This window comes from Jatropha curcas, chromosome 6, assembly GCF_041381405.1.
Source record: "Jatropha curcas cultivar XTBG-Jc1 chromosome 6, XTBG_Jcur_1.0, whole genome shotgun sequence".
Taxonomy (NCBI): domain Eukaryota; kingdom Viridiplantae; phylum Streptophyta; class Magnoliopsida; order Malpighiales; family Euphorbiaceae; genus Jatropha; species Jatropha curcas.
In genome coordinates this window covers 16,094,430-16,120,554 of record NC_143156.1, presented here as the reverse complement: position 1 = coordinate 16,120,554, position 26,125 = coordinate 16,094,430, and the positions used below count along the sequence as shown (strand labels likewise).

At 35.6% G+C, this 26,125-nt stretch overlaps 1 protein-coding gene and 1 pseudogene across 4 annotated transcripts; one reads left to right on the top strand and one right to left on the bottom strand.

Moving 5' to 3' along the window:
- The first annotated feature begins 15,709 nt into the window (after nt 1–15,709).
- Nucleotides 15,710–17,482, top strand: LOC149495615 (uncharacterized; annotated as a pseudogene). The gene is made up of 2 exons (XR_016321420.1): nt 15,710–16,391; nt 16,897–17,482. The product of XR_016321420.1 is annotated as an uncharacterized LOC149495615 (transcript).
- Nucleotides 17,483–17,690: 208 nt separating this feature from the next.
- LOC149495614 (uncharacterized) lies at nt 17,691–22,963 on the bottom strand. Of its 3 annotated transcripts, none has more exons than XM_089723349.1 (10): nt 22,824–22,963; nt 22,598–22,739; nt 22,450–22,510; nt 22,147–22,348; nt 21,911–22,034; nt 21,099–21,155; nt 20,881–20,977; nt 20,112–20,325; nt 18,210–18,270; nt 17,691–18,041 (listed from the first exon to the last, which is right to left on the bottom strand). In XM_089723349.1, exons 1-10 carry the CDS (start codon nt 22,889–22,891, stop codon nt 17,976–17,978), a joined length of 1,092 nt encoding a protein of 363 aa, XP_089579475.1. In that variant the 5' UTR covers nt 22,892–22,963; the 3' UTR covers nt 17,691–17,975. The 3 variants fall into 3 exon arrangements, with proteins under 3 accessions (XP_089579475.1, XP_089579476.1, XP_089579474.1); XM_089723350.1 differs by having other exon boundaries at nt 22,598–22,724; nt 22,824–22,961; XM_089723348.1 differs by having other exon boundaries at nt 17,691–17,855; nt 17,957–18,041; nt 22,216–22,348; nt 22,598–22,833.
- Between the last annotated feature and the right edge of the window lie 3,162 nt (nt 22,964–26,125).

Here is a 26,125-nt window from a genome sequence, read left to right as displayed (position 1 = left end):
GGTTAGTTCATCAACATGACATGGTCTCGGGATCCTCCTCGGGTTCGCAAACCATGCCTTAAACATTGGGATAATTAATCTAGTAATTAGGTTAATTAAAATTGGAGTCAACTTAGGGTTTTTTCCTAGTTTACCCTAAAATAATTAAACAAGGTGGCGACTCATACATTCACGTGCATTTCTGCCCTTACTCATATGCATTCATATGCCTATGTTTTCGGGGGAGGGGTTCACACCATTGCATTAGAGAAGCCCGTGTTGCTTCTTAGATATAAGGAAGTTTTACTTGCTGAAACTAACACTAACCTTGATAATTTGCCTTCTATGTTTGTTTCTATGTTGCAGGAATTTGATGATGTCTTTCCCAATGAATTGCCTAGTGGTTTACCACCTTTAAGGGGAATAGAACATCAAATTGACTTCATTCCTGGATCCACCATTCCAAACAGGCCTGCCTATAGAAGCAATCCAATGGAAACAAAGGAGTTGCAAAGGCAAGTTGATGAACTTATGGAGAAAGGTTTGGTGAGAGAAAGCATGAGCCCGTGTGCCGTTCCCGTGCTTCTAGTACCAAAAAAGGATGGAACATGGCGCATGTGTGTTGATTGTAGAGCGGTCAACAAAATCACTGTAAAGTATAGATACCCTATTGTAACGTCCCATTTTTCTATTGAATCGGGTCGTTGCTTAGAGTCGAGTCGGGCTGATCCAAAGCCCGGTTCGATCCATTAGATTCTAGAGTGGACTAGAATGGGATGTAATTGAAATAAGGAAAAGAAGTGGACCTACTTGAAGGAAACAAAAAGATCAAAGTATAAGGATTAGGACTTGATTTCACTAAAGTGTAAAGTTGAGGTATTGAGTTGTATCATTTTGACACTTGAGGTACCATTTGGTAATTTTCATATATAAATCAATGACATTCTAGAGACTACCCGTGGATTCCATTTCATTTTCATTTCTTCATCCTTATCTTCATCTTCTTCCTCTACTTTCCTCTTATACTTTCTTTTCTCCATCACGTTTAATGGTGGGGAAGATTTTAATGGGAGCTAAGCATTAATTCAACTTCTATTCTATCCAAGTAAGTAAACCTTCTTGAATTTCATACTTGACTCATTTGGTGATCCTGTTAGATAATTTATAAGAACTTTATTGTATAGGAGAGGTGAGCCAAAGGTAGAAGGAAGCTAAAAGAAGAGCTTAAGCTTATTGGCGTAAAGGTGTGCTATCTCTTTTAGTTTAATCAATATCTTTGCATGAGAAATTGTGTGGTGTGTTGTTAATGAGATAATATTGCTTCACGTTGAGTGGGAGGACTGGTAATGGTGAGAAAACAGGGGATGGAATGAGTTTATGCTGAATCAGAGTTTGCTGGAAATTTTACCAGCAACTTTATCTTGATTTTGACCCCATTTAATGATGGAACTAGGAATTGTCATAGAAGAGTTATTTGTTCCTCTATGTGTTATCTTTACGTGGGCTTTTGAATCATTCAATTTGGAGTTGTATATTGAGAGTTATGGCCAAAAGAACACAAACTGCACAATCTGGAATCACGTCGCGCGCTCGCGCATACTGGAAAGCAAGTCGCGCTCGCGATTCCCTATTGCGCGCTCGCGACTTGAGTCAGGTAACTCTCTGACTCTCAAATGGCACAACTCGCGCTCGCGACTTTCACATGCGCGGTCGCGACTTTGGCCAGAAGCTCTCTGACTCTCAGTGTGCGCATCTCGCGCTCGCGAATCACACAAGCGCGCTCGCGACTTCATCTCGCGCTCGCGACTTGTGCTGCGCGGTCGCGACTTCAGCCAGAAACACACTGACTCTCAAGATGCACAAGTCGCGCTCGCGACTTTCACATACGCGGTCGCGACTTGTGCTGTGACACTCTTTTGCCTTTCATTTGCTATGTAATCACATTCCTTTGCTCAACATGCATGCATCCAATCATTTTACAACAAAAATACAACATAAGAACATGGATTAAAACAACATGTAAGCATTCATATGATGTGAAATCAAATCAACATGATGAACTATGAAGTTATGCAACCATTTATGTATTATGATGTTATATTATTGACATGTAATTATTTTGGTGTAAGTAGTTGGAGATAAGAATAATATTTATGAAATGATTGAAGATGAAATAGTTTACTATAGTTGATATGATTAGGTCATGAAAACTTTATATAGATTCTGAATGAAATTAATTGCTAGATATTAAATGCTTTTGAGGATTTATATAATTATGTAAAGATATTTATATAAAGGGTTTGTTGGAAGTTTAGAGTATAATTGGGAGTGTTTATATTCATATTTTGCACACAGTATGCTATCGGCATGACAAGATATAAGTGCAACCAGATTGTAGCGTCCCGGCTCGGTTCATTCGGGTTAACGGGTGGACCAAGAAGGGGTGTTACACCTATCCCTAGACTTGATGATATGTTGGATGAATTGCATGGGGCAACTTACTTTACTAAAATTGATTTAATGAGTGGTTACCATCAAATTAGAATGCAACCAGGTGATGAATGGAAAACTGCTTTTAAAACTAAGTATGGTTTGTATGAATGGTTAGTTATGCCTTTTGGACTATCTAATGCACCTAGTACTTTTACGAGGCTTATGAACCATGTATTGTGTGCCTTCTTAGGAAAGTTTGTGGTTGTATACTTTGATGATATACTCATCTATAGCAAGTCTCTTAATGATCATATTGAGCATGTTATGATAGTGTTACAAACTTTGAGGACTGAAAAGTTGTATGCTAAACTTAACAAATGCACATTTTTTATAGATAGACTTGTATTTCTTGGTTTTATTGTGAGTGCACAGGGTATTGAAGTAGATGAGGAGAAAGTAAAAGCTATCAAAGAGTGGCCAACTCCCAAATCAGTTTCTGAAGTTAGGAGTTTTCATGGGTTGGCAAGTTTTTATAGAAGGTTTGTTAAAGATTTCTCTTCAATTGCAGCACCACTAACAGAAATAATCAAAAAGGAAGTTAGGTTCAAGTGGGAAGAAGAGCAACAAAAGGCGTTTGACACGCTTAAAGTGATACGGAATGGCTACCACTCAAACATAGAGCTCGAGGAAGCATGGGGAACACCTAAGTTTCTCACATTGATGGAAGCATATGTGGAGTTGGAACCTGAATTTCCAGCCTATGGCATGCCTAGACACTCACTGCCTCTCCTTTGCGCTTCTCGCGCTCGCGCAGTGAAGGTTCGCGCTCGCGAGTGTCGCTCGCGCTCGCGCATGTTGGAATCGCGCTCGCGATTTGCGCTGCCTAACTCACTGCCTCTCCTTTGCGCTTCTCGCGCTCGCGCAGTGAAGGTTCGCGCTCGCGAAGTGTCGCTCGCGCTCGCGCATGTTGGAATCGCGCTCGCGACTTGCGCTGCCTAACTCTCTGCCTCTCCTTTGCGCTTCTCGCGCTCGCGCAGTGAAGGTTCGCGCTCGCGAAGTGTCGCTCGTGCTCGCGCATGTTGGAATCGCGCTCGCGACTTGCGCTGCCTAACTCTCTGCCTCTCCTTTGCGCTTCTCGCGCTCGCGCACGGTAGAATCGCGCTCGCGAGGTGTGGTCGCGCTCGCGTATGTGAAGCTCGCGCTCGCGAAGGAAGCTAGTTAGCTTATTTTGTGTTTTTTTTGCTTTGCAATGGGTTGGGCCTCCAATATTTCGGCCACCCTTGATTAATTAGCCTTATTTTGTTTAGATTTAGTCAATCTTTAGTAGATTTGGAATAGATATCCAAATCCTTAAGTTGTTATGATTTTGTTAGTCAACTCCTTAGTTGGTTTAGATTTGCTAAATCCTACTCCTTAGCTAACTCTAAATCCTCTAAGGATCTGGACCTCTTAGATTAAGTATAAATAGCTTGTTATTTTGTAATTTTAAGAATCAACAATTAATGAATTAAAGACTATTTCTTCATGCTTAGGCGTGTTCATGTTTTTAGAGAGTGTGAGATTGCATTCTTCTAATTGCATCAAGAATCAAGGTAAACTTATCAATTCTTTGTGGCGTTTATCTTATTCTTTTACTCTATTATTGGTGTTCTTGCTTCTTTAAGCTTTGGGTGCCATAGAGGGGAATTTATTCTAGATCTTTGATCTATTCCAAAACTTGTCATTGAGTTCATGAAATTTATTTTCATTGGGTTCCGCGTCAGTTTGGTATCAGAGCCAAAGATTAAGGTAAATTCTTATTTATCTTAGCTCTAGGATCTGTGTTTATTTGTTTTTCTTATTCTTATTGTTCTTGTGTTTGTTTTCTTCTTCATCTTATTCTTTTATGTTTGTTTTCTTGTTTGATTGTTTCAATTCGTTTTTGTTTCAATTAAATTTCATAAATTTCGTGCTTGTTTCAATTCTGGAAGTTTAGATCCTAGATCTTGTTGACCAAAAAAAAAAAAAAAAAAAAAAAAAAAAAAAAAAAGAGTATAGAAAAAAAAAAAAAAATTTCGTCCACCATTGAAATTTGTGTGTGTGGATCTTGAATTTGTTCCTGCAACCAAGGGATTTGATCCTAATTCAAAGGGATTTTACCTTATTTTGTGGGATTTTGCCATATTTTGTGGGAATTATTCCTAATCCTTAAGAGATTTGACCATATCTAGTGGGATTGTGCCTAATCCTAAGGGATTTGACCATATTTTGTGGGATTTAGTTTATCCACTGTAATCTTGTGATAAAATCCAATCTTAACTACTTGTGGATAAGATAACAAAGATTAGTTGACCATATCTTTGAGATTGAGAAAATCTACTACAATCCTTGTCAAATCTAAGAATCCTACTTAAATTGGGTTGCATTAAAAAGGGAACAAGGCAGCACACCTGTGCTAGATCTTGCCTACCACTTGTTGGACTAGGCCTAATTACACACGCCCGTGCTCTGTTCTGGCCCTATCTTAAAATTGTGTTCTTTTGATTTTTCTTTGTTTGCTTGCTTTGTTTTGGGTAGAATTAATTAGGTCCATATTTGGTTTGCTTTGTAGTAAGCTAAATTCATACATTATATCCTAAAATTGTCTTTTAAATTCTAGTTTCTTGTTTTTGTGTGAACTTTCTATTGCTTCTATTACATTGTTAGGGTGTGTTTGCTTGTTCACTACACTCTAATTGATCATTAAAGTAGTGCATTGTTTATGTTCTTGTGCTACTGTCCATATCGTTTTGAGTCTTCCTTCTAGTATTTGTGCTTGCTTTTCATTTTTAAGTTTTATTCCTTGATTATAAACGTGATCTTTGAATTGGTTGGTTGAACTAAGATTCTGAAGTTCAATTGGAAGAATTGCAAGGAGTGATTCAAGAGTGTAAACACGGGAAGGAGTGATTTACCAAATTCTTTTGTGTTTTCTCTTTGAATACTAACCATGAGTACAGATAATAGAGAGGATGAAAGTCAAATAGATGATTCCCAATTAAAACTTGTAATGGAATCAATCCAAGAACAGTTTAAAAGCTTCAACAGTTTCTTCCAAGATATGAGAAAGGGTTTGAAGGAGATTAAAGCTGCCCAACGCTCTAATACAACAAGAGCTCGTCCTAGTACTACACTAACCAGATTTCAAACAACTAAAGATGAAGAGGTCGATAATCCTAATCATTACTTTAGGAATTTGAACAATGAATTAGAAAGGGAGCAAGGAAGGAAGAACATAGATCGATATTCATTCACAAAGGATGAATGGATGACCAGTCCAAGATCATGTTCCTCAAAGGAAGTGTATGAAGACCAATGTGAAAAGAAAAAGATGAGTTTTGTAGCTGTCAATAAAGAAAAGGAGTGCAAAAGTAAAATGAGTGAAAACATGATAAGTAAAAATAAAAAGAAAGAGGGAGAAGGAAAGGAAAAACGAATTCAACCTTTAATTGTACCTTTGTGCAAAGAAGTTTGTTTGACCATTGATGATCCTAATCCATCTTTGCCAAATGTGTTTGTTGATCCTTTGCAAGAATTTGAAGTATGTGATGACCAAGAGAAGCTACCTGAGATAGTGACCTCAACTTTGAGAGAAGATGAGAGTGAGGCTTCAGGTTCAAAAGAACTAGCAAAGAGTGAAGAAAAGAAGGAGGAAGAAGCCACAGGGCAAACAAAACAAATTAATAGCCCATTAGAGAGTGAAACTTCAAGATTGAAAGAACAAAAGAGTGAAAAGAGTAAGGGGGAAGGGAAAGAGGCCACAAAAGATACAAAACAAATAAATGGCCCAATAGTGAGTGAAAAAGAGACACAAATTGTGTATGTGAAAAAGAGAGAGATCCAAAACAGTGTGAGAGAGGATAGACCAGTCTTGATGATTCGGTTCAAGGAGTTTTCACATAGTTTGACTAACATTAACACTTCTTCTCTACCTTCTAGTTCTGTTTCTTTGTTGCAGGGATTTCCTAAAAGTGAAGAAAAGCCTACATTGGTGAAGGAGATGCATGCTAAGGCTAGGGTTCATATGAACATAAAGAACAAAGGCTATACCAACCATCCCAACAAGAGAAGAAGACATGTTGTGTTTAAACCAGGTGATTGGGTTTGGATACATTTTCACAAGGAAAAGTTTCCCAACCAAAGAAAGATTAAGTTTGATGAGCGTGGAGGTGAACCATTCCAAGTTGTGGAGCACATTGATGACAACACCTACAAGACAGGCTTACCAGGTGAGTATGGTGTTACCATTACTTTCAATATTAGTAATTTGTTTCCTTTTAACATGGCTGCAGATTCGAGGACGAACACTTTTGAGGAAAAGGGGAATGATATGAATCCGCCAACACTCATCCATGGAGATCAAAGGAACAAAGGAGCATGGATACCTCAACTTCTAACTAAGATTCGAGGACGAATCTTTTCGAGGAAAAGGGGTATGATACGGAATGGCTACCACTCAAACATAGAGCTCGAGGAAGCATGGGGAACACCTAAGTTTCTCACATTGATGGAAGCATATGTGGAGTTGGAACCTGAATTTCCAGCCTATGGCATGCCTAGACACTCACTGCCTCTCCTTTGCGCTTCTCGCGCTCGCGCAGTGAAGGTTCGCGCTCGCGAGTGTCGCTCGCGCTCGCGCATGTTGGAATCGCGCTCGCGATTTGCGCTGCCTAACTCACTGCCTCTCCTTTGCGCTTCTCGCGCTCGCGCAGTGAAGGTTCGCGCTCGCGAAGTGTCGCTCGCGCTCGCGCATGTTGGAATCGCGCTCGCGACTTGCGCTGCCTAACTCTCTGCCTCTCCTTTGCGCTTCTCGCGCTCGCGCAGTGAAGGTTCGCGCTCGCGAAGTGTCGCTCGTGCTCGCGCATGTTGGAATCGCGCTCGCGACTTGCGCTGCCTAACTCTCTGCCTCTCCTTTGCGCTTCTCGCGCTCGCGCACGGTAGAATCGCGCTCGCGAGGTGTGGTCGCGCTCGCGTATGTGAAGCTCGCGCTCGCGAAGGAAGCTAGTTAGCTTATTTTGTGTTTTTTTTGCTTTGCAATGGGTTGGGCCTCCAATATTTCGGCCACCCTTGATTAATTAGCCTTATTTTGTTTAGATTTAGTCAATCTTTAGTAGATTTGGAATAGATATCCAAATCCTTAAGTTGTTATGATTTTGTTAGTCAACTCCTTAGTTGGTTTAGATTTGCTAAATCCTACTCCTTAGCTAACTCTAAATCCTCTAAGGATCTGGACCTCTTAGATTAAGTATAAATAGCTTGTTATTTTGTAATTTTAAGAATCAACAATTAATGAATTAAAGACTATTTCTTCATGCTTAGGCGTGTTCATGTTTTTAGAGAGTGTGAGATTGCATTCTTCTAATTGCATCAAGAATCAAGGTAAACTTATCAATTCTTTGTGGCGTTTATCTTATTCTTTTACTCTATTATTGGTGTTCTTGCTTCTTTAAGCTTTGGGTGCCATAGAGGGAAATTTATTCTAGATCTTTGATCTATTCCAAAACTTGTCATTGAGTTCATGAAATTTATTTTCATTGGGTTCCGCGTCATAAAGGGAAGTTAACTTCTGCACCTATACTTTCTTTGCCTAATTTTGAAGGTACTTTTGAAATTGAGTGTGATGCTTCTGGTGTGGGAATTGGGGCTGTCCTAATGCAAGAAAAGAAACCAATTGCCTACTTTAGTGAGAAGTTGAATGGAAAACAACTCAATTATTCAACCTATGACAAAGAGTTGTATGCCTTGGTAAAAACTTTGAATGTTTGGCAACACTACTTACTACCTAAGGAGTTTGTCATACATACAGACCATGAGGCCCTAAAACACTTGAAGGGTCAAGGTAAGCTTAATAAAAGGCATGGTAAGTGGGTTGAATTTATTGAACAATTTCCATATGTGATTAAATACAAGCATGGAAAAGATAATATTGTTGCTGATGCATTGTCAAGAAGATATACTCTAATTACTACTCTTAGTTCTAAATTGCTTGGATTTGAGTATGTTAAAGACTTATATGAGAATGATTCTGACTTTGGCAACATATATGTGGCATGTGAGCATGGAGCATTTGATAAGTCTATAGACATGATGGATATTTGTTTAAGGGCAGCAAACTTTGTGTGCCTAAATGTTTTATGTGTGAATTGCTTATGCTTGAATCTCATAGTGGGGGATTGATGGGACACTTTGGGGTACATAAGACTTATGACATGTTGAATGAACACTTTTATTGGCCTCATATGATTAAAGATGTAGAAAGAGTTTGTAATTCTTGTATTGCTTGTAAACAGGCCAAATCTAAGTCTATGCCTCATGGATTATACATGCCTTTACCTGTTCCTAGTTCTCCTTGGATTGATATATCTATGGACTTTGTACTTGGATTACCTAAGACTAAGCGTGGTAAAGATAGCATATTTATTGTTGTTGATAGATTTAGCAAGATGGCTCATTTCATTCCTTGTCATAAAACTGATGATGCCAATAATATTGCTGAATTATTCTTTAAAGAAGTGGTAAGATTGCATGGGATACCAAGAACTATAGTTTCTGATAGGGATGCAAAGTTTCTTTCACACTTTTGGAGAGTTTTGTGGGGTAAGCTTGGAACTAAATTGCTTTATTCAACAACTTGTCATCCACAAACAAATGGACAAATTGAAGTTGTGAATAGAACTTTAGGAACATTGCTTCGTGCCATTGTGGGTAAGAACTTAAAAACTTGGGAAGATTGTTTGCCATTCATTGAATTTGCATATAATCGTAGCATACATTCTACCTCAAGTTTTAGTCCATTTGAACTTGTTTATGGCTTTAATCCACTAACTGTATTAGATCTTGTTCCTTTACCTTTGAATGAACTTTCTAATTTAGATGGTGCTAAAAAGGCAGAATTGGTGAAGTCTTTACATGAGAAGGCTAGAGCCAACATAGAAAAGAGAAACAAGCAATATGCTAATAAAGCAAACAAGGGCAGGAAGAAACTTGTGCTTATGCCAGGTGATTGGGTTTGGGTACACTTTCGTAAGGAAAGATTTCCCAACCAAAGGAAGAATAAGCATGATGCACGTGGAGATGGTCCATTTCAAGTCTTGGAGCGCATCAATGACAATGCCTACAAAATAGACTTGCCAGGTGAGTATGGTGTTTCTACTACTTTTAATGTTAGTGATTTGTCTCCCTTTGACATGGATGCAAATTTGAGGACAAATCTTTTTAAAGAAGGGGGGGATGACACGGATCCACTACCACCAACCACCTATGGAACTCAAGGAAACAAGGACCACATCAATAGCAATCCATTAGTGCTTCCTAGTGGACCAATTACAAGGAGCCGTGCAAAGAAGTATGGAGCAACCATGTCCTTACACATTCAAGAGCATGTCACACAAGAGCTCCATGACCTTGCTTTCAACAAGTGCTATGAAGAACTTGAAGGAACACCTAAGTTTCTCACATTAATAGAAGCACATGTTGAGTGGGAACCTGAATTAGTTAGCACGCCCGTGCAAAATAGCACACCCCAAACCGTGCTTGCCTCTGCCTCTCACGAGGGAACTCCTACATTGAAGCACGCCCGTGCCAAATAGAACACCCCAGACCGTGCTTGCCTCTGCCTCTCACGAGGGAACTCCTACATTGAAGCACGCCCGTGCCAAATAGTACACCCCAGACCGTGCTTGCCTCTACCTCTCACGAGGGAACTCCTACATTGAAGCACGTCCGTGCCAAATAGCACACCCTACACCGTGCTTGTCTCTGCCTCTCATTAAGTTAGTTAGCTTATTTTGAGTTTTTGCTTTGTTAATGGGTTGAGCCTCCAATATTTCAGCCACCCTTGATTAGTTAGCCTTATTTTGTTTAGATTTAGTCAATCTTTAGTGGATTTGGAATAGATATCCAAATCCTTAAGTTGTTATAATTTTGTTAGTCATATCCTTAGTTGGTTTAGATTTGCTAAATCCTACTCCTTAGCTAACTCTAAATCCTCTAAGGATCTGGACCTCTTAGATTAGTATAAATAGCTTGTTATTTTGTAATTATTAACACAATTATTCAATCAATTAATAAAAGAGAGATCTTCTTCTTTCATGCCTTTGGCGTGTTCATGTTTTTAGAGCGTGTGAGATTGCATTCTTCTAATTGCATTAAGAATCAAGGTAAACTTATCAATTCTTTGTGGCGTTTATCTTATTCTTTTACTCTATTATTGGTGTTCTTGCTTCTTTAAGCTTTGGGTGCCATAGAGGGGAGTTTATTCTAGATCTTTGATCTCTTCCAAAACTTGTCATAGAGTTCATGGAATTTATTTCCATTGGGTTCCGCGTCATTCTATCTCAAATCATTTTGGTAAATATTTCGGAAAAGATTTCTTTTATTTTCAAAAATCTTTTTTTTAAAGAAAAGTGAGATTTTCTTTTATTCACCTACTAAAAAGAAAGAATATTGACTCAAAAAGATTTGGTAACAAAGATTTCCGTATCTTCTAAAAATGGAAAGTCAATATTCTGATTTGAAAAAGGGATTTCACTTTCTAAATACGGGATTCTCATCCCCCTCTATAAAAAGGTATTTCGTCTTTAACAGACGTGGAGAAAAGAGTTTTCGTTTTAAGTGTATTCATCCATTGATCATATCTTTTATCTCTCAAAACTTACTCTCTACCCCCTTATTTCTTTTCATCTTAATACTTTACGTTTTATCTTTAAAAGAGAAAAGAAATTTTATAACAACTTCTTTTGAAAAACAGTTCTGATTTCTAAAACGATTTTCTAATCTTAAAAACTATTTTTCCTATGCTTATATTTGCATTTCTGTCTGTCTATTTAGATTCTGTAATCTTTAGTAGACAGGTTTTTTTTTTTTTCTTTTTTTTGATAAACTTTTGTGTAATAGCTTAGCTGAAAAGCTATTATGAAATAGGTAATCAAGCGACCTTCTCCGTGAGAGAGATTTTAATGTCTTGAATTGATTTTCTGTTTTCTGCCAAAAATAGAAAGGGTTGAGGTTAACTAGAAATTTTGGAAAATCTAGTGGGACAAAAGGGTAGATTTAGGAGTTGATCTATTACCTTGTAATTTTGGTTTATCTCTTACCCTCGAAAAGAGATGACATAATTGAGGATCTCAACATGAGTCTTGGAGAGTGGATGTAGGCGAGTTAGTACCGAACCACTATAAATCACTGTGTTGATCTTTTTATTTTCCGAAGTTCTACTTGATACTATTTTATTTATTTACACTTCAATTTATATTTTAGAAATGCTAAAGTTGTTAATGGTTTTGATGTTTTAAAACTGAAATAAGCTTTATCTTTTATGAACATTAGAACTCTGGATTTCTATTCAGTGAATATAGCAAGCTCTAAATTGTTCTTCTATTTTCAGTATATTTCACTACTTGGGTTTCTAATCAATTTTCTAATATTGATTGAAGCTTTGTGAAGCAGTTCCGATTTCAATAACTGTCTCTCATATAGTCTTTTATATTTATCTAAACTTTATGAGGAAGTTCTAAACATAATAGCTTTCCTTTTATAAAGTAGTTTTGATACTGCATAAGAAATTATGAAGCAGTTCTAATCAATAACTGTACTTTGCAAAGTTTTTCTATTGTCTGCATAAGGGCATTGTGAGGAAGTTCTAATCAATAACTTATTCTCACAAGTGCATTACTTTTACGCTGCAACAAAATTCTGAGTTTTGTTTTTAAAGCTAATTTTTTATTTTTAGAAAACCCAATTCACCCCCCTCTTGGGTTGTGCCATACATATTCGGGATCCACAAATTTTGTTTCCAAAAATGAAGAGCATAAAAATCTTATTTGATTTATTCTCATTACCAAAATCGTTTGAGACAAAGTATCTTTAATTTAGGTAAGTGAATAAATTTTGAACCTTTATTAAGATAATTTTCGAAAAACTAAAACAAGCTTTTTCTAAGATATTTATTACCAAAAATGATTGAGACAAGATCTCTTCCATTTTAGGTAAGATAATCAAGGAACGAAAGTAGCTTTTGATTTTTAAAGAGTTATTTTCAAAAAATCATTTTGATAAAGAGAGAAGAAATTAATTTTGTGCTTATAAATGGATGTTCTCTCTATCCTACAATGAATCCTAAAAATCTAACCACCAAGGTCTTCAATAGTCTTCATGATCCTTGAGATTGTAGGACTTGCCTTGTTTATTTATTATCTTCCTTATATAATCTGCATAAAAATATTATTAGCACAAATAATATAATTTAAATTTATTTGTTTTGTTTCAGTCATCAACATCTCGAGATAAATATTTGACCGTTGAGCCAATAGAGGAATGGGTGGACCAGAGTGAACAAGTTTGGTTTGTCAATGATGACAAGGTGGAGGTACATCCCGTTACTCTGGACGTATGGAGTAGCGAGGAAGAGGAAGAAGCCAAAACTGTTAGCCATATGACCCGAAATGGTCAGATCTATCAGCCAGAAATGATCAAGCCTCTAGAGGAGAAAGAAAAGGCAAGCTCATCGAGTGTGCCAAAGACTGAAATAGAAGACAATGCTCTGATCAAACAAATGAAGAGAACTCATGCAAATGTAAGCATTTAGGACTTGTTAGTATGTCAAAGAAACACCGAGAAGCTTTGCTAAAAGCCATGGTGGAGATTCCGGTTTCATTATCCATCTCTATGGCTGATTTTATGGGGATAGTCCAACATGATCCCCTCATTATCACCTTTTCTGATGATGAACTTCCTCCGGAAGGAAGGAATCACACCAAGGCACCGTTCATAAAAGCCAAGGTTAGAGGGAGAGTTACTGGAAATGTAATGATAGGATGGCTCTGCCTTGAATGTGTGTTCGTTAAAGCTGCTTTCCAAGTTCAAGCTTGAATTGTCTGATTTGGACAACATGAATAGATTCCTCTACAACTAGAGTTTTCTTATTAAACACCCTATATGCTTTACTATTTCTAGAATATCCTAGAAAAATTCCTTCATAAGATTTAGCGTCAAATTTAGCAAGATGATTTTTCTTATTATCTAGAATGAAGCATTTACACCCAAAAATATGAAAATAACCAATATTTGGTTTTCTACCTTTGTATAGCTCATATGGAGTCTTTTTAAGTTTAGATCTTACCAAAGCCTGGTTTAGAATATAACATGCAGTATTAACGGCTTCTGCCTAGAAATACTTTGGTAATTTAGAATCACTCAACATGGTTCTGGCCGTTTCTTGAAGTGTTCTATTCTTGCATTCCACTACTCCATTTGTTGAGGTGTTTTAGGTGCTGAGAAGTTATGAAAGATTCTTGATTCGTTGCAAAAGGCATTGAATTTCTGATTTTCAAATTCTCCTCCATTATCACTTCTAATTGCAGAGATGTTGTATCCTTTCTCATTTTGTATTCTCTTGCAAAGATGAACAAACATGTCATATGACTCATCCTTATTTCTAAGGAAGAGTGTCCAGGTGAATCCAGAATAGTCATCTATAATAACAAATGCATAGAATTCCTCTAAGACTAGAAGGAGCAATAGGACCAAATAAATCAAGGTGTCACAATTCTAAAGGTTTAGAAGTAGAAACCAAGCCCTTAGATTTGAAAGATGTTCTGGTTTGTTTGCCCAATTAACAAGCATCACAAATGTGATCTTTTTCAAATTTTAGTTTTGGCAAACCTCAAACTAGGTCTTTCTTAGACAATTTAGAAATAAGGTGCATACTTGCATGTCCAAGTCTTCTATGCCATAACAAAATAGAATTATCAACAGAAACTAAGCATATGTCTAGGTTATGCATATCAGAGAGATCTACTAAGTATATATTCTCAAACCTCTTTCCAACAAATAAAGTTTTGTTATCATGCATGTTCTGAACTTCACAATAAGAGGGTTCAAAGATCACTCTTCTACACAAATCTGACTTACACTTAACAAGTTATAATGTAATCCTTCTACTAGGCATACATCTTCTATTGAAGGATTAGAACCTACTCCACCAATACCAACGATTTTACCTTTTGCTTTGTCTCCAAAGCTTACTGTACTTCCCTTTTTCTTTTCTAATCTGGTGAATTTCTTTCTATCACCAGTCATATGCCTAGAGCAAGTGTTGTCCATGTACCACATTTCTATTTTCAGTTCACTCCTTAGGCACACCTAAAAAGATCAAGCAGATTTAAGTACCCAACTCATATTGGGTCCTGGAGGGTTAGTGGGAATAGGTGTATTTAGCTTACTATGATTTTTCTTTCTGTTGAGACTTTTAGATTTCAGATGTTCTAAAGTCACAGCATTAGAAATAGCATGTTTCTTATTAGAAACATGATTCTGTTTAGAAATACCATCATAGCTAGAACTTGTCTTTTCTTTAGAAAACGATTCTGAAATTGATATTAGAATTCTAATCTTAGTTTTTAAAGATTCATTTTCAGAATTCAGATTCGTACATTTTTCTTCAAAGTGTTTCAGATTTTCAGAAAATGTATTATTACAATCTTTAAGATCTTTGATCTCTATGATAAGATCTTTGCATGTAACTTCTTGATAAAAAGCATCTTTCAAATGATTACATTCAGTTTTTAATTTTCTGAAATCCTTCTTTAGAACTTTATGCTTTCTAACAAGTTTTTCAAATTCATTGCAAAGGTTATTGTAAGTATCTAAAAGATCATTTTCAGATTCAGGTTCAGAAATACTTACATTGCTTTCTTCACACTTTTGGACCATTACATCTATTGCATTGTTTTTAACTTTCTGTGTTGAAGTCAGAGTGCTGATTTGCTTGGAGTCAGAATTGATAGTAGCCATGAAGTTGAATGAGAAAAGGGAGAGGAATTGGAAACTGATACAGGAGGAAGTGACAACCGGTGGCTTTGTTGTTTCCATTGTCAGGTCAGCTTGTCTGTGACTCAATGGTTGTCCCTCCCGCTCGAGGATGAATTGGTGTAGTAACACCTTTGTTTCTGCTCTGTATGGGTTTCGGTCTGGGCTTGCCAACCTATCTTTTGTGAATGAATATAGTTTAGTTAGTATGGTCATTTTCTTTGCCATGACAAAAAATTGGGATAATTTTAAACGGAATGAGGTGATTGTTGATGGATGATAATTTAAGGAGGGTTGAATTAGTGTTTAAATGTTGAAGAACGTATGTGTTAATTTGACTATAGTTTAGGGAGGTGTTTTTATTTTTCCATACTGGGATGATTTAGGAAAAAGGAAAACGAATAAAAAATAAATAAAAGAACCTGACTTGGGAAGACGAGTGGAAAAAGAGACGTTAGTTCATAGGTTTATACTTTATACACTGCCGGGCTTTTGCCTAAAAACCAACGGGTCTTTATATACAAACAACGAGATGTTCCACTCTGTATAACTCTCTCTTCTTCTCACTAAAATTTCCCTTACCCATTTTTAACTTCCATTCTTTTTGCATTTTTGTAGAATCGCCGTTTACCTTACAATACCCAGATTTTATTTTCCAAATCTTTATTCTTGTACACTTATATTTTGAATAGTCTTCACCATACCTCCAATACCCAGATAATTTTTTTTTCTTTTCATTTTGTTGCTAAATGTTATAATTTTAGTTTTGATTCTCAATTTTGCTTTTACCTTTATAGAATACGATAATGGTGGTGAAGATGATGAGGTGGCCATGGCCACCTCTGTCATCACGAAAATTTGAGGTCAAAGTAACAATTCAGAGGTTGGAAGGCCTGAATATGCTTCAATTTGATACAGAAAATAATCATAATGATGATGTGAGGAATAAGAGGAGATTGGTGGTTGAGATAAAGTGGAAGGGTCAAAAGAGTATTGGTTGGGACCTTTGAGGCGTTTTCTGTTAAAAGAAATTATACAAAAGAAGGTGGCTTTCGTGGTGATGGTGTTTTGAATGGAATGAGGAGGTTTGCAACTTTTCTGGATACAAGAAGGGTATGTTCCACTCATGGGAGGTTGAATTTACTGTTTTCAATGTAAGATTTTTTTTTTCTTCTTTTTGGGTTTCGTTTCTTTTTTCTCTTTATATTTGATTGATAGATAAATTTTGGTCATTTTAGAATTGATAGAATTGATTGGTATTGTCAATTTTGGTCATTTTGGTCAATATCCTTTTTCGCTCTCTACTTCAATTCAGATTTTGCCAAATTCCTTGGATTAAGGTTGGGATGTCTTTTTCTTTTCCCCTGATTCAGTCATGTTTTTCATTGGTTAAATCTAATCAATTTCATCGTTTATGTTGCTATGGAGTTTCATCCTTTATGTCTTAATTGGTTTTTCTTCAATATTTGTTGTTGTTCTTTTAAATTCATAGTTGGGATAAAAGTAGAAACTGTAGGAGGTCCAGTTTTTTTGTTATCTCAGTTATGGTGTATTGAAAATTTCCATGTGATTTATGTATGGTTGAAAGTCAATGGCATGTAGATCAGCAATTTTTTTTTTTTTTAACTGATAATAACTATTTTTTCCACAATGGTTTAGGGCTTGGAAGAAGAACCAAGGAACAGTGTCCTCGTTGGAACTGCTGTTTTAAACCTTACAGAATTTCTTCAGCAGCTAACGAGAAAGAGCTTGAAATCAACCTTCCTTTAACAGTTCCCAGTAGGACCACTGAGGATGATCCCTTGCTTGTTGCAAGTCCATTTTCAACTCGTTCTGCAATTGGGAACTGTTGTTTCTTTTCATATGTTTCTGACATTAGTTCAAATATTAAGCAGTTATCCCTCAGGTTGATGGAATTGGGAACTGTTGAAGAACAGCCACAGGTAGAACCATCTCCGTCTTCCGAAGAAGCTCTATCATCACGGAAAGACTCCACGGTTTCTGGTCTGAGAAAAGTCAGAATCTTCAGAGGGACAAAGAAAGCTTGTGATGCAGAAGAGAGCAGTGATGGTGAAGATGCTGAACACAAGAATACATTTTCACCCAATGGTGGCGCTAGTTCTCTGACTGTCTATCAATCATGAAACTCTATCATGGAGGATAATTTTACTCGAGTATGATAAATGATGCTGTAAATGAGGAATGGATAAACTATAACAACCGTAATGCATCTTTTCATGTTGGACATTCAACTGCAACGGTCCATGGTCAGTCGTCAAGTCAGAGTCGAAGCGACGAATCTTACCATGGAGGAAAAGGAAACTAACCTTTAGATTCAGTTTCACTTTTAGTTCAAACCGAAACCAACCGAATGCTCACCCTAAGAAGGCTGCAGTGCTTTTCCTGCCCTATCGTACAGTAACAGCCTATGATATGATCTAGTAGAAGATAAATTCGGATAAAACAAAGAATTGAATAAATGCCATATACATAATATATAGAAAAAGTTCACCCTTCAACAAATATCTTGTCATCACTGTTTCAATAAACAATGAGAGTCATTCATCCCATTGCTTGGCCTTGTGGGAATATGCCAGTTGGAATATGACATATATGTCCTGTGAATTTGATCGAGGTTTCAGAAGAATAGCACAGTGAATGTATATGCCAGTTGATTATCTTAATTCGACCCAAGCCATAGATGACCTGAAAAATTTACCATTTACGGCCAAAGAAACTCAAGAATCTTCAGTTGTAAATAGCTGAGAAGCAAGCTTGACTACGCCCCACATTGGTGCATCATTCTGTTTGAAATAATTTATCTTGACATCAGCAATATGAACAGAATACAGATTCAAAATATTATATTTTGATAAATGTGATAGAAGAATGTACCAGTTGTAAAATCCAGGAAACAAGTAATTCGATAAGACCCAAGAGGTGCAAAAAAACCAAAGAAAAATATAACTCACCAGGTAGACTATATCAAAGGCTTTGCTGTAGCTAGGAAGATTCTTCTCGATATTATCATTCCTAAACCAGTAGCATATGATCATTGTTCTTTAGGATGTACCATAAATTTAAAAGAAAAAGATCTACTAATATCACAATTCTAGAAATTAAAGAAACAGAAAAACCACAGCAATATAAAGGTAGAAGCAAAACAGCAGCCAGAGACATTCCCAATTAATGAACCAACATAGCAGACACCTTTTTTTTTAATTTTTTTTTTTTAAGGAAAAAGGTTTCTACATAATTTGATATTTTATCCAAAATGCCAAACTGCGGAAATACTATTTCAACATCCACAAAATTGTAACAGTTAGAACTCTTAATATATCTCTAATGCTTCAGTGAACATGATAATGCTCAATTATGATTGATAATTTCTCTTTTAGACAAGAAAAAAAGGTAATTAGGGCAGGCTGCAGGAGTGTTTGCACAGCACCAAAGACATGATTCGTCCAAATGTTTTCAGCTAGGTTGAAAGATGCTCAAAATAAACCTTTCAAAACATAAGCAATCTTTCATTTCTGTCCATGCAATAAATTGAAGATCTTTTGTCTGAATAAAGCATCCAAATGCTAAAAATTTATGAATGTTATTGTTAACTACAGTATAAATATTTGCTTCAATTTGCTATTCAAAAACATTCTAGATTCTCTCATCTTATCTCATAAATTACTTAGGCAACAATCAGAACCTGCTGTTCATGGTAATCCTGCAAGACAACAACTGCTTTACTATATTTCCTACCAATGGTTCATTCATCTTAAAACAAAGAAACATTCCATATACTCACACTCTTTCTTTCTTGATGGGTATATTTCCTAGCAATGGTGTTCATTCATCTTAAAAGAAAGATGTTCCATATATTCACACTCTTTCTTTCTGGATGGGACATTGGGACTAGCATATTTTCTCCATAGTCCTAACAATGTTTATCCTCACCCTACATCTATCAACTAGAATAATATCATTATACAGGATTTTGCTCTTGCCCTGCCAATTCATCAATATGGCAAAAGGCACAAGGCAATACCTATTTCTGATCTTACATTTTTTCATGTGATTAACAGCATATACTCTTTTCTATCTCAGCCTACATCCTTGTTCCTTGGGACCAGTATTACCTTACAGTCATAAATTGTAAAATTTCTTTTTTGTTAAAAAAACTTCTGATATGGCAGTTTGAAGCATGTTGAACAGACATTTCATGAAATCAGTGGGAACTTCTAATCCTTTTTTTCGCCTCTTAAGTATATTGTCATACAAGTAAATCATACTGAAAGACATGCTAAGGCTTCGGATTAAGGTTTAGTGTTAGTTGTAGTTAAAAGAGGTGTTCATGACATCTGTTACAGATCAAGATCTGTTACTTCTACTAGCATAAGCCAGGGTATAAAAAACAAAAAGAACTCTCGTAAACTAAGCGCCTCAGATAATTATCATCTACTTAAGGAGTTGAGGCTTATAATGGAACTGAGTAAAGTACCCATCTCTTACAACTTCAAACAGCAACATATTTCCAAAATACCCAACAGAACTCTGATTTGAAACACTCACAGACTTAAAACTTCTTTAATTAGCCTTCCTACATCATCTCCATCAATTTTAACATTCCTTCTTCTCTCCTTTTCCATGCTAAAAGGAATTTTCGGAATTTTCAATACCAACCGACCTGATTTTAACCACTTCATCTTTGGAATAGGTAAACTAAATCCAGGTGTTCCAAATAAAATATTAACCACCTCAGAATGTGTGGTCAACTAACAAGCGAAAACTACAAAACTATTCCAGTTCACTTTACTAGGTGGGTTGCAAAGTTGAAATACTATATAGTAAATGAAGATTAACCAATGTTACAAACTTACAGGAATCCTATAGATATTCGAGTCTCATAGTCCAATCCATCACACATTCCCAAGTCTCCTAGATGGTCACCAAGAAGGATCACATTGGTTCTCTTCTTCATTGAGGCTGAGGCACTATCATTAATTACCCCATCAACATCACCAAGATGCTCATGAACAGGAGCAGCCATATCAAGAGCATGTTCATTTTTATTTAGACTATGAATTAATTTCCCTGTAACAAAACAGTTAAAAAGCATAATCAGAACAAAACCAAATATGCGAGAAACTTAGCATTATTACCACAAGTGAATTTTACATTGCCATTTTCAAATTGTAAGAGAAATAACATCTAACAAGATTATTAATATGGATACTTGATTAACATGAAGCTCTGTACCCTGCTTTTCTAAAAACTAGAAAAGAATATATCATTTTCTCAATGACATTTTCAATTGGTAAACAATGGTTGCTATAGAAATTGAGCGCTCTTCAATACACATAAAAAAAAAGCAGGAAAAGAGTAAACTAAAACAAACTTGTCACAGGTGAAACTGCATATCATGATCATATCAAATATTTGTTCAGTATTCTTTCTGAGCTTGGAATTGAGAAAAATATCAACTAAATGTTACAAATTAGATGTCAGTATTCTCATCAAAACACTTCTGTCGATTCTCTGCAAATCATATGATAATCATTAACTAAAGTTACAGCAAGCAGATGTGGAAACTCCATTGCATAAAAGCTTAGAAGGCATACCTATGCCAAAGGGCTAGAATTATTATACCTTTAAAAGAAATGAGGCAACCATCATTGTCAAATACCATTCTGTTAGAGACAACCTTGACATTTTTAAAAGATTTGTGAACTTTTTGCCTCAAAACCTGAAATAGTAAAAGCAAACGTGCCAACGGACAAGGGGTCGTCAATTGGACTCAGAAATCAGAGAATAAACTCAATGCAGATTGTTACCAAATTGACAGAAAGCTTATATTATAAACTTGCCTCCTCTATGATATCTGCAAGCCCTGCCGAAAATATGAGAACAGGAATGTTTCTTTCCTACAAGTTGTAAAAAGAAAACAGTTACATGAGAGAGTGGACACAAATAACACCATCTTAAAAATATGTTAATAGTAGATAAGACATTACAAGGACCTGAAGCTGTGGGTGTTGTTCTTTCTCCATATGCTTTGCAATGTACAAATGAAAAGATGTGAAATGCAGGAGACTTGACAGAAACTAGAAATTTGAATTTCTGACTTATTATATGGTGTTAAACTGGTGCTTTACTTTAAAAGAATGATGTGACAACTGTGGAGCGATTACTTCCAAGTTATTAGCGGGCAAGTTCAGTCCTTTTGGTAATGGCCTGAATAAATTTTCAAGTAATGGATAAGCTGTTGGTTAGGATGAGAGGGAAGTGAGTGGAGGCCCAGAGGGGGATGGAAGGACTCAAAAATAAGGTATCATGAAAAAGAAATCTTTTTCTTAGTTAATATGGTATATGTAGACAAAGAAGGATCTAAATTGAATTTAAGAATTTTGATATCTACAAATACGCTCAAGGTGATATCTTTGAAGGCTTTGTTCATATGGATTAAGAATAAATTATTAAGATACTATAAGACAATTTTTACAAAAAGTAACTCACCAGACTTGCAAATAGCTACCACCAAAATTTTAAATATGAAAAAACATGGACAAAAAAAAAATTGAATCTGTCGGTTGGCACCAGTCATTACTTGTAAAATAAAATAACGTATCAGATTTTTCCACAATGCCTAAGAAGTTGTGGAGGAAAGTTAAGATTTTACCTCTAGAAGCTCAAAGAGTTCAACAACACCTTCCCTAAAAGCAATAGCAGAAGTAGCAACAGAGTCCCTAATTGCATCAAATGTGAGGCCTCCCTCAATAAGAAGATTGTGGGTCTTTCCCCACCTGCACAGAGGCTAGTATCCTCAGTTTTTCATGCCAACTAGAAAAGCATCAAATTTTACTCATGTCCGTTCAATTAAATTTACATGCCTATAAACAGGAATAGTAGCTCCACCTAAAGACATTGGACACATTTAAAGCAGAATAGGTGGCTAGTAGTTCACAGGTAGAAGCAGCAATGTACCATTCTTCCATGAGCTTGGTTTTTTGTTCAATCGGAATAGTTGGGGAGAATTCTAAAGGATGATAATATTCGTACAATGCCTGCCTCTTGGCATCATAGTCAGGATTTCCCTGCCGCAAAATCCCATGACTACCTAATACAAAAAACGAAAAGCAAACTCAAGAAAGTTAAAAATTTCTTCGGCAACCAAAAAACGAAAAAGCATTACAAAAAATCAAAATCCCAAAATCATACTTTGCCCTCGACGGCCATCGACGAAGTACTTGGTTAATGTTGCATCAAAATCTGCTATTATCTAACCCATAAAAAGCCGGACATAATAAGTAACATTAACATAGAAATCAAGGGAAAAGCAAAGTAAAAAATGTGGAAGAAAGGAAACCTGGAGCTTAGAAGGACCTGCAATGCGAATTGCATCAATTTTGCTTTGGAGAGAGGAAGGATCATCCACCACCGAGACATTGGAGAGATCATGACCTTCCATTGCCTTTTGATTCTTGAAACCAGCACTGCAACACAAAAAGCTACAAGAACTTGATAATAGCAATAGCGTAATAGTTGAAGAGTAAAAGAGCAAGGAAGAAAATCTGCAAGGAATAATGAGGAACCTCTGCCTGGAAATGCTACTTAAGAGAGCTGGCAAACTGAACACGTTGCTTTGGAATCGATAGCTCATTTTATAGTCACAAAATGTACGTCCAGCTGATCAGATTTTATATATTTGAAGGGGTGAAATACTATTAAATAGATTCACCCCTAGAATAGCGCTGCTAAGATTGTAATAGATTCAAACACTATTATATTTTAAAAAATTTTAAAATTTTAATATTATTCAATCTAAAATATTTTAAAATTTATTAAAATTTTATAATATTTAATTTAGACTCTTATAAAATTCATAAAACATCTTATGGTATTTAATTATGACTTTTAAAAATCTAAATAAATTTGATGGTATTCAAAAAATTATTGATTTGAAATGATTCTATAAAATCATTGGTTTCGTTGAATTTTAGATTGCTAGGTATTAATAAAGAGTTATTCACAAATTTATCATCCAATCTAAAGATTTTAAAAAACTTTTAAAATCTAACATGGTCTTAATCTAATACATCTTTAATAGAATGGAAGCAGGGGTGAATACCCGCGAATTTTAAACTATCTGGTATCTGTTTAAACTTTTTTATCCATATCCGTTCTGTTGATTTAAGAGTCAATTTTATCTTAAGATTTGGATAATTTTGCAAAACAAATAAATGTAATATTCTTGTATGTGCTAAAATTATTTTATGCAAAGTTTTTACATGGAAATTGCTAAGGAATGCAAGTTATTACAAATCCAAGATTCTTTGAATTTCATGAAGATTATTGAAAATTTTTAGTGGTTAGTATGTTAGGATATATTGTAGAATAAAGAGTATATTCTTTTATAAGCACAAAAATATTCTTTCTCTCAAAATCATTTTCGAAAATTGCTTAAAAAGAAAAGTCAAATCTTGCTCTTTTAATTTCACTTACCTAAATGAAAAAGATTTTGGCTTAATTATTTTTGGCAACGAATAATCAAGTATTTGTAAAAGATTCACATATCTTTTATTTTCGGAAATTACGTTAACAAGAAAAGTCAAATCTTGTTTGTAATTCTACTTACCTAAATGAAAAAGATTTTGACTTAAATATTTTTGGCAATAAATAATTGAGTATTTATAAAAGATTCGTATATCTTTTTATTTTCGAAAAGTCTAAATACTCTTTAAAACTAAATATCAACGTTTTTCTAAAAACGTGATCCTCACCTCTCCTATAAAAGACATTTTTCTTCTTTTGAAAACATGGAGGTTTTTGAAAGAGTAAAAGTCCATTGAATAAAAGTTTTAAATCTCTCAAAATTTCCTTTAAACCCCCTTATTTCTTTTCGTCTATTTACTTCAAGAAATATTTTTAAGAGAAGAGAAAATTTAATAAAAATATTTTCTAAAGTACAATTCTGAACTTCATTTCGATTTTCTAAATCTGTTTTTTGTTCTTCCTGCTTATAAATGTGTTTCGCTCTGTCTATAAAGATTTTGTAATCTGTTGTACACTAGAGGTTTTTTAAATGAAACACTTTTGTATAATAGCTTAGGTGAAAAGCTATGGTGTAATAGGTTATCAAGCGATCTTCTACTTGTGTGAGATTCTAATATCTTGATGTGAGTTTCTATTCTTTGCAAAAACAGAAAGAGTTAAGATTGACTAGAACCTTTGAAAAATCTAGTAGGATAAATGTTAGATCTAGGTGTTGATCAATTTCCTTGTAAAATTGGTTTGTCTCTTACCCTTAAAAAGAGATAACACAGTGGAGGATCTCAAGATGAGTCTCGAACCACTATAAATCTCTATGTTTATCTTCTTTTATTTTCTGAAGTTCTGTTTGATTCTATTATGCTTACACAACTGTTAATCTTTTTAGAAATGCAGAGTTGTTAATGAATTTCTATTTCTAAACGTGAATAAGCTTTCTCTGTGAAACATTAGAACTCTGGATTTCTGTATTGTGATTATATTAAGTTGTAATATATCCTTCTACATTTAGTGTAAACACAATATGAACTATAATCAGTTTTCTAATTTTGCTTAAAGCTTTATAAAGCAGTTATAAAATGCAGTAACTGATTCTTCACAGACTCATTCTAAATTTGCTTAAGCTTTGTGAAGCAGTTCTAAACGCAAGAACTGTTCTTCACAAAATCTCTCTAGACTTACAACTAGCTTTGTGAGATAGTTCTAAATTTGATAATTAACTCTATCAATGCTTTCTAATTTCGTTGCAATAGAATTTTGATGTTGTTTTGAAAGCTAAATTTTTAGAAAACCCAATTCACCCCTAAAATTCCCCGAATTTTTATTTTCAAAACTTTTGAATTTTTAATAAATCGAAAATCCAAAATTTTAATGGGATGGGCTGTAAGTACCGAGCAATTTTGATCTGAGCCCAAATTGCGAATTGGGCTTAAGCCCAAAACAAGTTATCGGAACTTCTATTCGAAAATAATTTAAACTTCTTAGAATTGATATTAGACCACTTACAATAATAATAAGAATTATGTTTACACTTAATTAGGTAATCCTAAATTTGATACATAATGCACTATTTTTGAGTAAATTGAGAAAGAGATATCAATTTGACTCAATCAATTAAATAAATCAAATTGCTTGAAAATAATTGGGGAGTAAATCAAATTAGAAAGAATAAAATGGGGTTGTACAGCAAATATGTAATGATTGATAAACAAGAACCGTAAATGGCCTTAAAGTTTTCGGAAACCAAGAGAAAACCAGATAACCAAACAAAAAAATCGAGCTAAATCGTTGAGTTGGACCAAACCGGTTTGAGTCAAACTGGAATGGCCTAGAAGCCTCTAGACTCGCCTCTCTTCTTTTTCTTTCCTTCTCTTCTTCTTCTTCTTCTTGGCAGCGCCTCCCTCTCCTTGCTCCGCTCAACCCCCCGATTCCTACCATTAAAACCAGCAAACAAACACACCAATGCGATCTACTAGACAAAGCAAACATGGAGGTGACTTTAGGTTAGGCTAGGGTGGCTCCTTTAGAGAGAAATCGAGATGAGAAGGTCCTATTCACTGTGGCAGTCGAGTTGCCATCGATTCCCCTTGAATCCGGCGACTCCAGCCACCAAGAAGAGCTTGGATCGATTCCTCATGCTGCTGTGAGTAATTCTACCTCAGAAAACCAAGATTTCAGTGACGATTGGAGAAACCACCATAAATGGCGGTGAAGAGAGGACTGTCGGGTCCGATTCGGCCAACTAGGGGACGGATCTCGTGCAACTGAGCCAAAATCGAACTCCTGACGAAAAATCAAGTCGAATGGTATAATCGTGATAAATTTCTAGGCAAGGCCGATTTTCAGC